The sequence below is a fragment of the Lepisma saccharinum genome, chromosome 3, assembly GCF_977018435.1.
Source record: "Lepisma saccharinum chromosome 3, izLepSacc3.1, whole genome shotgun sequence".
Lineage (NCBI taxonomy): Eukaryota > Metazoa > Arthropoda > Insecta > Zygentoma > Lepismatidae > Lepisma > Lepisma saccharinum.
The window spans coordinates 88873329-88888289 of record NC_139231.1 but is presented as its reverse complement, the minus strand read 5'-3'; the positions used below and the strand labels follow the sequence as shown (position 1 = coordinate 88888289).

Genomic DNA, 14961 nt, shown 5'->3' with positions numbered 1-14961 from the left:
ACCTTGGTTTCCAAGAAAATGATTTGATCATGTGATGTGACCCCTTCAGTCCCTGGTGATGATAACTAGTGTGTAGAACATTGGAAACAAGTTATTCTCGAAGTGTCGCTCTTGATTGGAAACAAAGTGTTCCAATTTTTGTGTTGTGTGTGTCACAAGTTGGCATATAAGATAAATAATTAGAAAAATAAAATAGACATAATGACAGAATCCATTTTTTTTTTGTTTTACAGAATTAAGCATTTTGTATATTTCCAAGATATTTGCATTCCATAAGTGTTGCAAAATAGTTTGAGGATCCCAGAGTTACATGAACTCTGGAAGAGTAAATATGTAAAAAGTTCATTAAAAATAGCAATAAATTAATTCTGTTATTTGAAAATTATTATTAATCAATATTCAGCATACCTTGAACATTATGAATCTATATACATTAAACCTGTCCCTTCCCTTCTTATCTTCTAGGGACAAAAACTCAATCAGCTTGTCTACATTTTTTTGGTTTGAAAAGAAACTATATATTTCCTTTTCCTGATCATTTAGCTCTTCATAAGTCCTGTCTACATTAGGCTGTTCACTGGATGGAGCATATACTTCAAGTTCTCTGTTCAGAAAAAAAAAAAATAATTAGATCATTTATGTACCAGAGAATTAAAAAATAATGTTCACTATAGTCTAAAAAATTTCAAATCCTTGCATTGAATGCATCCAGTTTGTAAAGTACAGTACAGCCTTGCACTTGACGCTACCAGAACGTGGCTCCACAGCAATGGCACGCCCCCATTCATAACCAATGATGAAATCTGCAACCTCCTACAAGCCTGCCTCACCCACAACTATTTCCAGCAATAATTGGATCAATTGGAGGGTTAAATCAAACTTCATTACGAAAAATTATAGCCATTTCATCAATTAACCGACGATTTCTTCCACCAGAGAAGAGGCCTAGCAATGGGCAACCCCCTTTCTGCAACCCTGTCCTACATTGTACTACATGTGGCAGAGAAATCAATACTCACCCAACCAGAGTTTGCTCACATAAGATACAGAAGATATGCCGATGACACCCTAGTCATTTACAAACAGGACGAAGACCTAAACTGCCTCCTAACTGCCCTCAACAACATACATCCAAACATAAAATTCACCGTTGAAAAGGAAGAAAATGGCCACCTCAACTATCTCTATCTCAGTATTCAACGCTGCCAAGACAAATTCATCACCTCCAGTCTACAGTAAACCATGCTCAGGCACGCAGTACATCCATGCAAAATCCAACCAACCCCCAAAACAGAAAGCTGGAGTATGGATGAACTTCTACAGAAGAGCCTTCACACACAGCTGCACAGAAGACGACCTCCATGATGAAAAAGTGTGCATAACTGAAATTGAACTAAGAAATTGTTACATCGAGTGCTAGCTATTGATGTGGTGCGCAGAAGCCCAGCTCAGACATCCACGTAACAGAGATAACCTTAACCAAAATCCCAAACTGAAATGTATCGCCTTCCCATACCACCCCACCACATCAGGCAAAGGTCCTCAAACCCTTCAACATCCCACGGGTACACAAACCTGTATCCCAAATCAGAAGAGCCCTACCCAACTTCAAGAGATACTACCTACCCAAACTTGCATCCCCCGGTGTCAACAAGGCCATATGCCAATGCCACAACAGCCACATCAGCAGAACCATCTGCACTGTTCAAGAACGGACCAACGAACACATAAAAGATGCCAAAAAAGACACCAGGATCAGGCCTTTCACAACACCATAAACCACACCATCTCTTCCACATACATATTTCACCCAACCGACTATGTCATAGAAAACACCATTAAAGAAAACCATGCTATCACCCAACAGAAAGCAGCGCTGAATCTGGACAATGGACAGGCATACCCAACTTGGCACCCCATCCTTAAAAAAATCAGACCACAAAGAGAAAAGATGCAGTGCTCTTGCTTAACCCTCCTGTACACCACACCGAGCAATGCAGCAGAAGGCCCAGCCCCCCCCCCCCCCCCCAACCACCACACAATGAAAAGCAGAAAGCACAGCAGACGACGCAAGCCAGGAAATGCACACCAGCACCACAAAACAGGAGAAAATGCAACTACAGCTGCCTGGGAACTAACAAAGAAATGACGTGCTACCATCTCCGCTACAGATGCCGTACCCTTAGTGAATGAAGGCAGTGAGCCTTCAAAATTAATCGGAAATAACTATCCAATTGTGCAACATGGAAACATGAAATTTCACATAGGTAAAACTAAACAAATTTCAAAATTTGTATCTTTTAATATCGTAATTCACATTTTTCAATAAATTACAAAAAAAAAATGTATTGAACAATAAATAGAAACCTCAATTATGCAATTTTCAGCAGACCATAGCTAAAGAACTTGCAAAGTAGGAAACTTAAAAATATAATTGTACAATTGGGGTTCCACTGTATTGTCAGGTCGACCAATACCAACACAGTATTATAATTAATTTTAATATTAACCTTTTTTGTCTAATGGGTGAGACTCTTTAACATGATCATATTTTAATTCATAATAATTCATTCATAAATTAAAAGAATTTCAGTCACTGAACAAACAAAACGTTACTATTGTTATTATTATTTTTTAAAATGTGGTCACATGAACAATTTTCACACATTTCAATATAGAAACTAACACACTACTTCAATACTTTTAAAATAAATAATCCATTATTAATACCTAACAAATTACTGTCTCATCAAGAAACCTGTCAAAATAAGGCTTCAAATGAGTAACACTTACTTAGGCCAACAATAGTAACCATGGAAGCTCTTATGGATGAACCTTGTTTTGTCCCACTCTTCAGGGTTCTTTGGAGTAGTCTTGCTATTATACTGGACCCAGGCATTATCTGATCTGTCCCCAGGACACAGTAATCCGTTCTTGTGCAGTTTATTATCTGCGCAGAAACTTAGTGGGTTTATTTTGACTTTCTTGTGTGGTCTCTTCTGTTGCCTCAAGATAAATACAGTGACACGGATGGCAATCTGCAAGAGCATCACAAAATAAACATGTGGTCATGATTGCAAACGGTAAACATGTTCACTAAATATGTGATAACACAAACCCAGACACAGCAGAAAAATATTAATCTTCAGAAAGCTGTCAATGTTAATGGAATTTGTCTATCTTCAAAAATTTGTTGAACAATATTGCTGAAAATATTCTCTTTGCATTTTGACGATGTCTCTTAGGATATTGATCAAGGACCTCTGATGATGAGACTGGCATTACCTCTTGAAACCTTATTGGGTCAATCCATATGAAGTGATACAACATGGTTGCTTGACCATTTTTAAAAAGTTTATTTTTTGTGTGGTGTGAGCCTCATATGTTGACAGTTCAGAACCACTGTTATTACTATCACCGATTTGAAGATGGCTGGCATTTTTTTTATCATGGTGCGCATCCCTTTCTCCATTCGTAAGCATCAGCGGCAACTTATTTATCTCAGCTCTATAAGTCCTGCGACAATGAGACAAAATCTGTGATGTTAAGCACATTATAGGCTACAATTATATTTCTGTGTAATTTTCTAAATATTATTCCTTCATAATAAATTTTAAGGTCAAAATAGTTTATTTTAATCGCTCAAAATTACATTTTCGTTTTTTTTGGGGGGGGGGAAGGCAGTTTGTTTGACACTTGATTTTTTTTTGTGCAAGTACCTGTGTACCAATAGAGTATCAAAATTATTTGAAGCTTGAGACTTTAATATTTCTTTTTCTTCAGGGTCATAAAGATGTTACTTTTTGTTAAAAAAAATTCAAGTTCAGGGTTAAATATGTCTGGTGGGCAGTTGTTAAAAAATCTAAAATTTGTACACAATACAGTACTCCATGATAAGTAACTTCAGTAAAAATTTTGAGTTTGAGATTCAATTGGTTTAAGAGATACGACACTCATGAAAAATTCAATATTTTGCATTAAATATGGTATGCCTAATTTCATTTCTTATTAACATTTTGTGTTAAAATTCTGCAAAATGTAATTTGGAATGTCAATGAACAACATTACAATCCTGAAATGGATCTGCAATAAAGTATATATATGAGGGCATGCTGAAAAGTAAAGCTTTCTATGTTTTTATTTTCTTTGTTACCTTGTAAACACATTTTGGATTTTGAGCAACCATACATTGCACTTATAAGACATCCCGCTTCTCAAATGAAGGTTTCAAACTTCTATTGCCAGGGGGTGCTGAACTATAGCGAGGAAAATGGCAGCATGTAACCATGCAATGTCGGTGGAGCGCCTGAAGTAGCGTGCCGTGGTCAAGTTTCTAAATGCAGAAAACATGCTACAAATTGACATTCATCTGAGACTGAGGGCATTTTATGGTGATGAATGCGTAGACATCAGTACTGTGCGATCTTGAGTTTATCACGCTCTTAAAGAAAACCCCAGATGAAGAAATCTCAGCTATGTGAGAGAATGGAATGAAAGGCAGCGAACTTCAACTGATGAAGGTCATCGGAATCGTGTTCAGCTTGGGTTTTCTTTACAAGCATGAACAGCCCATACACATTCATCCCCATAAAATGCCTTCACTCTCAGATGAATGTCAATTTGTAGCACATTTTCTGCGTTTAGAAACTCGATCACAACACGCTACTTCAGGCGCTCCACCGACATTGCATGGTTACATGCTGCCATTTTCCTCGCTATAGTTCAGCACCCCCTGGCAATAGAAGTTTGAAACCTTCAATTGAGTAGCAGGAAAAAATTGTCCGAAAATGTCATTTTAAGCAATTAAAATACACAATTTTGACCTTAAAATTTATTATGAAGGAATAATATTTAGAAAATTACACAGAAATATAATTGTAGCCTATAATGTGCTTAACATCACAGATTTTCTCTCATTGTCGTAGGATTTACCAGAGCTGAGATAAAAAAGTGTTGCCACTCTTAAATCTCCATCCCACGTACATTTCCTTAAAAGTGCTTTGTGAAAAAAGGAAAATATGTTTTTGTATAAGCAAAATTGTGATTAATTTTTCCAAAACAAGTTACATGGTTTTTCACGTTTCAAAACATGCTTCCAAAATTCTCTGGCATTTCCATGGCTTTTTGATAAGTTAAATTCCATGACTGGGAACCCTGATAATAAAATAATAATATCATATTAAAAACTGAAAAAGATGAGAAAAGTCACCTGAAACAAATTATTACTCACCTTCCTGAGTTCTAATGAGTCATGAATAAGGGCATCTAAAAAATACCTAACAACCCCTGCAGGGTATGGAATTTCTACACGAACCAAGTCTCGTAGAAAATTTACACCAATAGAGTGGTATCGCCAGTGTCTGCAAAGCATTAAATGGTACATTAGAGCAAATAGATAAAAAAAAATATTTTAACTTAATCAAAACAGTAATCACAAAAACAATTAGAGATATTTGAAATTGCATATCCAGTGCATCAGAATAAAAACTGCAAAGGATGCTTTTTATACAAATAAACATAATTTGAAGAATATTAAACAGCAATATAAGAAATGTACTTTTTTCTATACTCACTCAATATTTCAACACATATATCTTGTCAAAACCAAAAAAGCTGAATAAAAAGAAATGTATCAACAACAAAAAATGCATCATCTTTTGAGCAAAAAATGGACACCCTGTTATGGTGATAACATGCTAATGATTTGAGTACCACAGGACAAAACAAAAACAATTTAAAACATAAATGTATACTGCAACACAGAAACTATTATTATCATCACAAATATATTTTGATTATCATTACAGATGCAGGGTGTATGAAGTAACCATTATTGAAAGTATCATCTGTAGCAAAACTGATTACAAAATCTGTGCTCACCATTATGAACTTTATGATACCATAGTTCTTCGAATCTAAGGTGCAGGTGTTTGTCAGATTTTAGACGTCCAAAATTCAGGTGCACCTTAGATTCGATGGCATCTTCAATTCGATGTATATACTACAATATACGTATTTCATGCACGTACAACATAGAATCTACTGCAGTCTCTAATACTGGTAGTTACAAAGAGTAAATATTTTTTTCTTAACTTTCCTTAAAATTACCGGTAGCTGCAATACAACAATCAACATTCAACATTTCGTTTTCCTGATAAGAAAATGCTCAACGAAATTTTTCCCCTTTAAATTTGCTGTGCTAGGACAATAATGAACATTTTACAACAAACAGTCATTCAATTGTTATCAGCTTCGTAATCGGGAAAGCACGGGAGATAGAATCTTGATGTTTCCCAGTACATACCGGTAGTCAGGTTTCATTGACGGGACATACTTGTAGTAAATATGGAGAAACAAAAGTGCCACTCATATCATGCAGCATTTAAACGTAAAGTTATTCAGTGCGCAGAGGAGTTTGGAAACAGTGCAGCTGGACGAAGATTTACTGTTAGTGAAGTGTGCATTCATCGTTGGAGAAATCAGCAACGCCAGTTGTTTAGTTGCATAGCAACGAGAAAGTCATTCTCCGGACCAAAAGAAGGTCGACATCCGGAAGTTGATGAGGCTGTTCTGAAGTTTGTGAGGGAGCAAAGATCAGCAGGTTTGCCCGTAACTCGCGAGTCGTTATCACTTAAAGCTTTGGATGTTGCAAGAACGTGTGGCATTCCACGTGTAGACTTTACAGCATCGTGGTTGGTGTGACAAATTTATGAGGAGAACTGGGCTAGCTCTCTGAAGGAGAACAACAATTTGCCAGATTTTACCAACTGATTTTGAAGATAAGCTCATTAACTTCCAACGTCATGTTATCAAGTTACGAAAATCACACAATTACAGTCTGGGACAGATAACATGCCACAAAATTACACAATTAATGAGAGAGGTGCCCATGAGGTCCATATTAAAACAACTGGATATGAGAAACAGAGAGTCACTGTTTTAGTTTGTGTCACCGGTGATGGCCATAAGCTACCGGCCGTACATTGTGCTGAACAGAAAAACAATACCAAAGAACGAGGTGTTCCCAAAAAATGTAATCGTCCGTGAACAAAAAAAAAATGCTGGGGTTACAGATGAACTCACGAAAGACTGGATGAAAAGTGTGTGGAAAAGATGACCTGGAGCTCTTCTCAAACGAAGCATGCTTGTTCTGGATTCATTTAAGGGCCACATCACGGAAGGCATGAAAACTTTGTTAGCTGAGAGTAGTAGTAATTCCATGGGGCATGACAAGCCAATTACAGCCCCTGGACGTGTCAATCAACAAACCATTCAAAGCTAATGTGCGTATGCGGTACGAAGCTTGGTTGACATCTGAAAACCACACCTTCAGGGAAGATCAAAAGGGCATCTACTTCCACGATTACTCTCTGGATTTCCGATGGCTGGGAAGAGGTCTTTGAATAAAATCTTTCAAGAAGTGTTGCCTGACCAATGCTCTCGATGTTACCGATGTTGCAAGGTAAAGGTAAAGTACTGTATACCATATTTGTAAACAAATACAAATGTACCCTATAGATGTTTAAATAAACAAAAAATTGTAAAAACAGAAGTTGCCAATATTGCAAGGTAAAGTACAGTATACCATATTTGTAAACAAAGAAACATGTACCCTATGGATGTTTAAATAAACAAAAAATTGTAAAAACAGAAGTTACCAATGTTGCAAGGTAAAATACCATATACCGTATTTGTAAACAAATAAACATGTACCCTATAAATGTTTAAATTAACACCGCAAAGGTTAAAATATGAACATCTTTGTGCATATTCCTGTTCCTAAAATTCTGCGAAAATTCAGGTGTGCCTTAGATTCGATGGCATCTTCGATTCGAAGAACTACGGTAACACACTTCACACATCAGTTGTTATAACCAAATACAGAATGAAACAAATTTAGGAAACAAACTAACAAAAACTGGAACAGCTGATAAATATACTCACAGGTTCCCTTTCTCTATCACATCTAGCAGTGAATTCAAAAGATCAAAATATACTCTCTTGTTTTTTGCACTTCTTTCATGTAATTTATTAAGTCCCCGAGTAAGGTCAACATCAGAAACTGGAGGAAGAGATGGAAGTGGAGCACTTACGCTCCAAAGACGCTTAGCAGCTTCCAAACACTTGTCAGGAAACTAGAGGTATGTAATAAAAAGTTAATATTATTAGTAAGTATTCTCTAACATATTGGAATTTCTACAGTTCATATAAGACAAACTGAGTACATCTCAATTGTTTACTTTTTTCTTAACAATAATAAAAAAATATAAATATTATGTAGCAACCTTAGTATGCTCATTTGAGATGATTTGTGCAATAGTCTAAACAATAACCATTTAATTTGTACACTTTTTATTTTGGCATAATGTTGTGTGTTAGGGTTCCCATTTGATTGAATGCACAAGTTTCCCACTTTCAGCACAAGCAGTAACAGATCTGAATTCCATTGCAGATCAAATTTTTGGTGTTGATCCTTATTTTACAGATAACTCGAGCTGTTTGAGATGAAGTAGGAGGTTGATCTAAAAAGCCATAACAGTAGGAGAACTTGAAACACCTATGAGACATCACACAATGTAAAACTGTTGCACCTTGTGTGTATTCGAGGTTCTTTTATTGCTCATATGTTTGTATAAATATTTATTGTCCTTGTAAGCTTTGCTTATTGATACTCTTCTACCTGTAACCAGAATACTATTTTCTCTGTTTTACTACAGGCAGAAGTGTTTCGTAATTTTGGTCAATCATCCACTTTCAGAATATTGGAGAATATTTCGGTTTTGTACCATCAGAAAGTTATCATTCTATTCTCATAAATAACTTTCTCTCTCCAACTGAAACTTAGAAAAATTCACTTGCATTTGCTCTATGTTATCACAATGAGAATGAAAAATATTGACTACATAAATGATAGATTATGATTGATTGGTTTGTTTTAGTTTGCTTCTCTGACACTTTTGGCTAATCGTGAAGATGAGGATGAGTGATGGTATGATGAAATTAATGAATAAAGAACACTTATGGCCAGGCTTGGACTCAATGATAGAAGAAACATCTTGTTGCTTTTTATGCAGTAGGGTTACACTTGAGTTTATAATTTACTTTTTTAGTGATTTTTGAACTATGTAAAACAGGTTTTTGCTCTGTTATGCTATACAATTATACTAATACTTTATAAATATAGTTAACAGGAAATTATCCAACAAAAAAATATTAAAATAATTAGAATTAAAAAAGCAGATGAGAAAAAGATATATAAACATCCATGCTACACCAACAACTTGACCCTACAACATCTGGCTTTTTAGCATGCCTCCTCACAACAGATTTTTTTTTTGCATGATTAAAATGGACATATCGGAAAGCTTACACTCAGATAAATTAATTGGGACTGGATCTAAACCTAAAAGTGTGATCCAAACTGCCGAATCGAGCTTGGGACACCTTGAATACAAAGGTATGCCATTGGGAGATCTATTTGAAAGCAAATATTGTCAGTAAATATGCAACAACTGTGTTGAATATGCCAGGACTTGTACACAAATTCGGTTACATATTTTACCAGCAAATATAAATTACTTACCTCAACTTCAATTGTTATTGTAGGAAAATGCTTATGTACATTGTCTACCAAAGTATCTAACAAGTGAATCACAGATAATTTTTCAGATGGCTGGGCTTGTATAATTGCAGGCCAAAGCATCGCCACCATTTCCCAATCATGCTTTGTTACCAAGGGATGCTGCTTTGGACCCAGCAACACATACAACGCACCCTGAAATAGTGCAATACCGTACAATTAATACACATAAATTTCAAGGGTTTCATTTTTTATAAAAAGGCACAGGTAATAATAAAGAATTTAAAAATTATTTCTCTCATAGTTTATGGTTGTCACAAGCGCATAAACACAATTTCTGATGTAAAGTTTGAAAATAAATGTCTGCTGAAGGGAGCATGTGTTGTTCCGAAATGTTACATCAAAAATTGTGTTTATATGCTTTTAACAATCGTAAACTGCAAGAGAAATAATTCTACAATGCAAGAAATACATATATACATAAATAAAACAATTTTAAAATGCAGATATTTGTGTTATTATACTGTAAGGGTGTACCAATGTAAAATGTTTACGAATAGTGCAGTTAACAGTATTTCCTTTATGGCAATACACAATATGCCATGGTGACACTTTTATTTCATCTGAAAAGTAAACAGCCATTATCCACAAGAAGGAAATGACCATATCTCTGAGCAGTTTCTTTGAATATGAGCATGAATGATTGATTGATTGATTGTGCCTCTTGGCTAATTTGTGAAGATGGGGATGAGTGATGAAATTGATGAACGGACATTCACAAACAACCAAGTCCGACCGGGATTCGAACCCGGGACCCTTGGCGTCGCAGCGCGATGTGCTAACCACTCGGCCACAGGGTCGGGCAATATGAGCATGAAGGATGCACATATAGGTGAATGGAGAGTTTTCAGCCAGTTCACCCCCATAGCAGTGCTAGTGCATTGAAGACAAAACGTGGCAGACACACTGGAAAACTAAGGATAGTGCATCGTGTAGGATGGTATGCAAAATTTTAAAGTGATACCACATCCCTTTCTGTAGGGACACTGTGAAATGGCAAAACATGTTTCTGGCAAATGGTCTCATTATGGCTTACACACACAGCAGAGTGTGTGACAGTAAGAGGAAGGCATTCAACATGGCATGTTGAGTGTTAAGTGTTGAAGTGTACATGTGTTAATGATTTGGACACAAAACAGTGTCCCTCCGACATGTGTGCATACCAATAGTGGTAATAAAGTGGATTCTTTTCTGCAAAACTTTTATTTCTCTCTGCAACATCTAAAATGGATGATCATGTATATATGAATGTATACTAATGTATGAATAGACCAGAGTATTTTTTTAGGGATGGCTCAATATGAAGTTTTAACCAATAACAATAACCAATATTGATACTGGTAACAGATATTCTACTAGTCTGAAATAAAATTGCAAATGTCTAATGAAGAACCTGAATGGTTCAACCAACTATTTAATAATATAACTGTAATCAGATGAAACCAATTATTGTGAAATTTACTGTACAAAACCAGAGAATACAAATCATACATTTATATATTGAGTGCATCAATATATATAAAGAATACCAAATTTTTCACTCAGTTACAGGCAAATTATAGAAACAATGAATCTGTAAAATTTATTAGCAATTTTATTAGTATTCTGATACCAATCAATAAGGTATTAATTAATCTGTCCCAAACACACTCCTCATTAACTTTACAACAATTTTGACTTACCTTGAGTTGTTCGTGAGACCCACTAGCATCATTCAGAAGCTTCACTACTTCTGGTATAATAATTGGATACGAAAATGGAAAATGATGCAAGGCAGTGAATAATAATGCCTGAGATCGTAACCTCACCTGAAATAGAATTTAAAAGCACACTTGTTATTACATTTTCTCATGAGCAAACAAGCACTCATAGCAAAAAACATTTGTTGATTTACTATAATATCCCACGAGATAAAACTGCTTCATCTATTGAATGTACTATTACGAGTGAGGAGATGCTCATATACTGGTAAAATAAATGTTTTTTGGTATGTCAGCACATATGGTCATTTTGCACCCTTCAGTGTATGTTGGGGAAATCTCCTTACCTAAAATCCTCCCCTGAGGATTAAAAAGGGGTATAAAAACCCGTTGAGAATGTTAAAAGTGCAGGTTGTAAAGGATCCTGCACAGGACATACACAACACATTAAAAAGGTAAGGTAAAACACAAAAAAAAATCTGAGTGGTAAAGGTCTGCTCTTCTCACAAAGCTAAACACACTTCCATCATCTCCCAACATGGATGATAAAGTGCTTTTTCTGGGTAAATTAAAATCAAGAAGGATGCGCAGAACATTTACAACAACATTACAGACAATGCACAATGAAGGGTCAAGCCCTATCAGCAAATGATGTGCGAGATGGCTGTGTCGATTTAGAAGCCAAGTTAAGATGACTTATCCGCAGTAGAGCTGGGACGAGGAACGCCATGCACCAATGGTAGACTTAATAGAGTGAAGTTTGTTCCACTTTACCTTGTGGAAAATAAAAAATTAAAACGTCAGCACAAAAATGAGTGGAATTTCAGGATCATATCTGGTACTGTATTGCAAAATGAAATTTCAGTATCATTAGGATGAATAAAATACAGTTATTATTTTTAGAATTTGACCATATATTCTTACACAGCTTGCAATAGAAATAATAGATATTCTGGTTTTAATCATGCTTCACACATACTAGAGTATATACCCAACACTAGTTGTATATATCTACTGTCATTAATCATAAAAATGGAACTGGATCACAATGAGAATAAAACAGGTGAAAGATGGAAGGGAGATATCCAGACTTTAACTGAAACTTGAACTACAGAATCTCTGGTATTCTGCACTGCATTTTGTAAATTGGAGCAAACTCTTATTCTACACTCCTGGATTTTAAATTTTCCCACAAAGTACACTATTCTCGGGACAAAATACAATAAAATGTTAGAATATCTGAAGGTAACGGTTATGCCTTGTGCCAACATGATTTATATATAATGATAAATAATATGTGCATTAGTGGCATGTGGCACAGAAATTGTTTTTTTACACAATAGTATAACTATTTCAAATAGTCTACACCAAGTCTAATGTTATATTTGTCATTTCCTCTTTCTTTTTTCTTATTTTATTTTATAATGTACTTTTTGTAATATATTGAATGGAACAAATAAATATATGTCTATAACGGTTCTAGTCCAGTGTGTGTGAATGTGAGGGGGAGCATGTGAGCATGTGTGAAACAAACTTGAGGTTCTACTATATGTATACATACTTTCTGTCAAAAAAAGTACCGGGAATTTGTAATTTAAAAGACCCACGCTAATGATTTTTTAAATATTTTTTTCCGTAAGTTGGTAGCACTGTACTTAATTACTATGCCAAACATGAGTGCGATCTGTCAACCAGTTTATTTACAGCAGCTGGTTGAGTCAATCCACTTCAGTAATGCATCACGATTTTTACAATGAACGAAATTATTGAACAAAGAGTTTGCTTTAAATTTTGTGTTGCGAACGGAATTTCGTCTGCAGACTCGCTAAAATTGTTAGAAAAGACTTATGGTGAATCAATATTATCAAAAACACGGACATACGAGTGGTACAAAGAGTTCAAGGAGGGACAAGAGATCGTCGAAGACATGATTCGTTCTGGACGACCTTCGACCTCTTCAACCGATGAAAACCGAAAAAGGGAAGGAAATTATGCTCGATAATAGCCATTCCAGCTTAAGAGAGATAGCTAGTGACCTTAACATCTCTCACGAGTCTGTTTGTTTGATATTTTGGGCATGAGATGCGTCACCGCATGGCTTCTTCCAAAAGAGATGAATTTTCTTCAAAAACAGTACCATGAGCAGGTCTCTTTAGACATGCTGGATCGTGTCAATTCTCATTCCACATTCATGGAACGCATCATAACTGGTGACGAGACATGGATCTACGAGTTTGACATGCAAACAAGTCAACAGTCATCAGACCAAAACCGAAAAAACCATGTCAAAGTCGCTCAAAAGTCAAGGTGATATGTTCATTGTGTTCTTGGATATTCGTGGTTTGGTGCATCATGAATTTGTTCCAGAGGGACAGAAGGTCAATAAAGAATACTATTTGGCCGTATTGAAGCATTTGCGTGATAAAATCCATCAGAAACTGCCAAATTTGTGGAAGAACAATTCATGGATTTCACACGACGATAATGCGCCATCGCATAGAGCGACAATTGTGACCGAATTTAAGGCCAAATACACAATAAATACCATCGATCAACCACCGTAGTCACCAGATCTGGCCCCGTCTGACTTCTTTATATTCCCAAAACTAAAATTGCCGCTCCAGGGTACCCGCTTTGACTCAATTGAAGCCAAAAAGCAAAATTCGTGGAAGGAGCTGAAGGCCATACCGGAAACTGCCTATAAACAGTGTTTCCAAGACTGGAAAAAAAACGCTGGCATATTTATGCTGCATCAAATAGGGCTTACTTTGAAGTCGACAAAATAAATATTGATGAATAAATGAAAATTGTGTGTTTTATTTAACAATTCCCGGTACTTTTTGACAGAATATATGTGTAAAATTATTTTTGGTCACCAGTCTGGTTTCACTGCTGATGCAAGTAATAGTGGGGGAGATAACACCCATGGGAAAACTATTATGGTGACAGATAATAACATGAACTAACCTCACTATAATTACTTGTACTAAGTTTCAGAAGATTGAGCATGATTTGCTTATGGGTTGGAGTAAGGCACACAGTGCAGGATTCCATCAGTCTTGATTCATGCTGCAAGGCAGCTCTGTCCACCAAGAGAGCCCTCAAGTGTCTCTTCTGGCCAACTAACTTGTCTTCCAGCACCTTTTTCACTAAACGGAAATTCTTCCAATGCATGTCAAATTCATCCTTTGGTTTAAACCTACTAAATAATACATGTTCATATATCTGCAAAGAAAAAAGGTGCTATTAGTGTGCAAATATTTCAGTTGTGGGATTATATTACCAAAAGTGCATATTGGTTACATCCTGTAAATATTACTACACCATGAGTACCTAGTAACCTAAACAGGGTGGCCCAAAAAGGTAACCAAAATAATGACTACTAAATGCTTTTGGTTACTTTCTGGGCAACCCTGTACTTTCACAGTAGCAACATCAAAGGAAAGCTCAAGGTACTAAGCACTTACAACTAGAAACAGTTCCTGATCAAATTTCCGGACTTTTCCCAATTTTATGAAGTAATGTTTTGAAATACAATTCAGACCACTTTTGAATGATTAAAAATGTTATATCTCACTGAAATTAATAAGAAATTTGTTTCTTTAGTGGGTGAAATTCTTT

General features: G+C 35.8%; 1 protein-coding gene across 1 annotated transcript in view; it reads right to left on the bottom strand.

Moving 5' to 3' along the window:
• The window catches only part of LOC145985601 (proteasome activator complex subunit 4B-like), a 158754-nt gene that overhangs the window by 73575 nt on the left and 70218 nt on the right, over positions 1–14961 (bottom strand). Inside the window, exons 17-23 of the mRNA XM_083119672.1 lie at positions 14308–14565; positions 11323–11448; positions 9584–9775; positions 7945–8135; positions 5231–5360; positions 2794–3038; positions 409–604 (exon numbers count right to left, since the gene is read on the bottom strand). Of these exons, the coding sequence (XP_082975798.1) occupies positions 409–604; positions 2794–3038; positions 5231–5360; positions 7945–8135; positions 9584–9775; positions 11323–11448; positions 14308–14565 (1338 nt within the window). The remainder of the gene's footprint in view (positions 1–408; positions 605–2793; positions 3039–5230; positions 5361–7944; positions 8136–9583; positions 9776–11322; positions 11449–14307; positions 14566–14961) is intronic.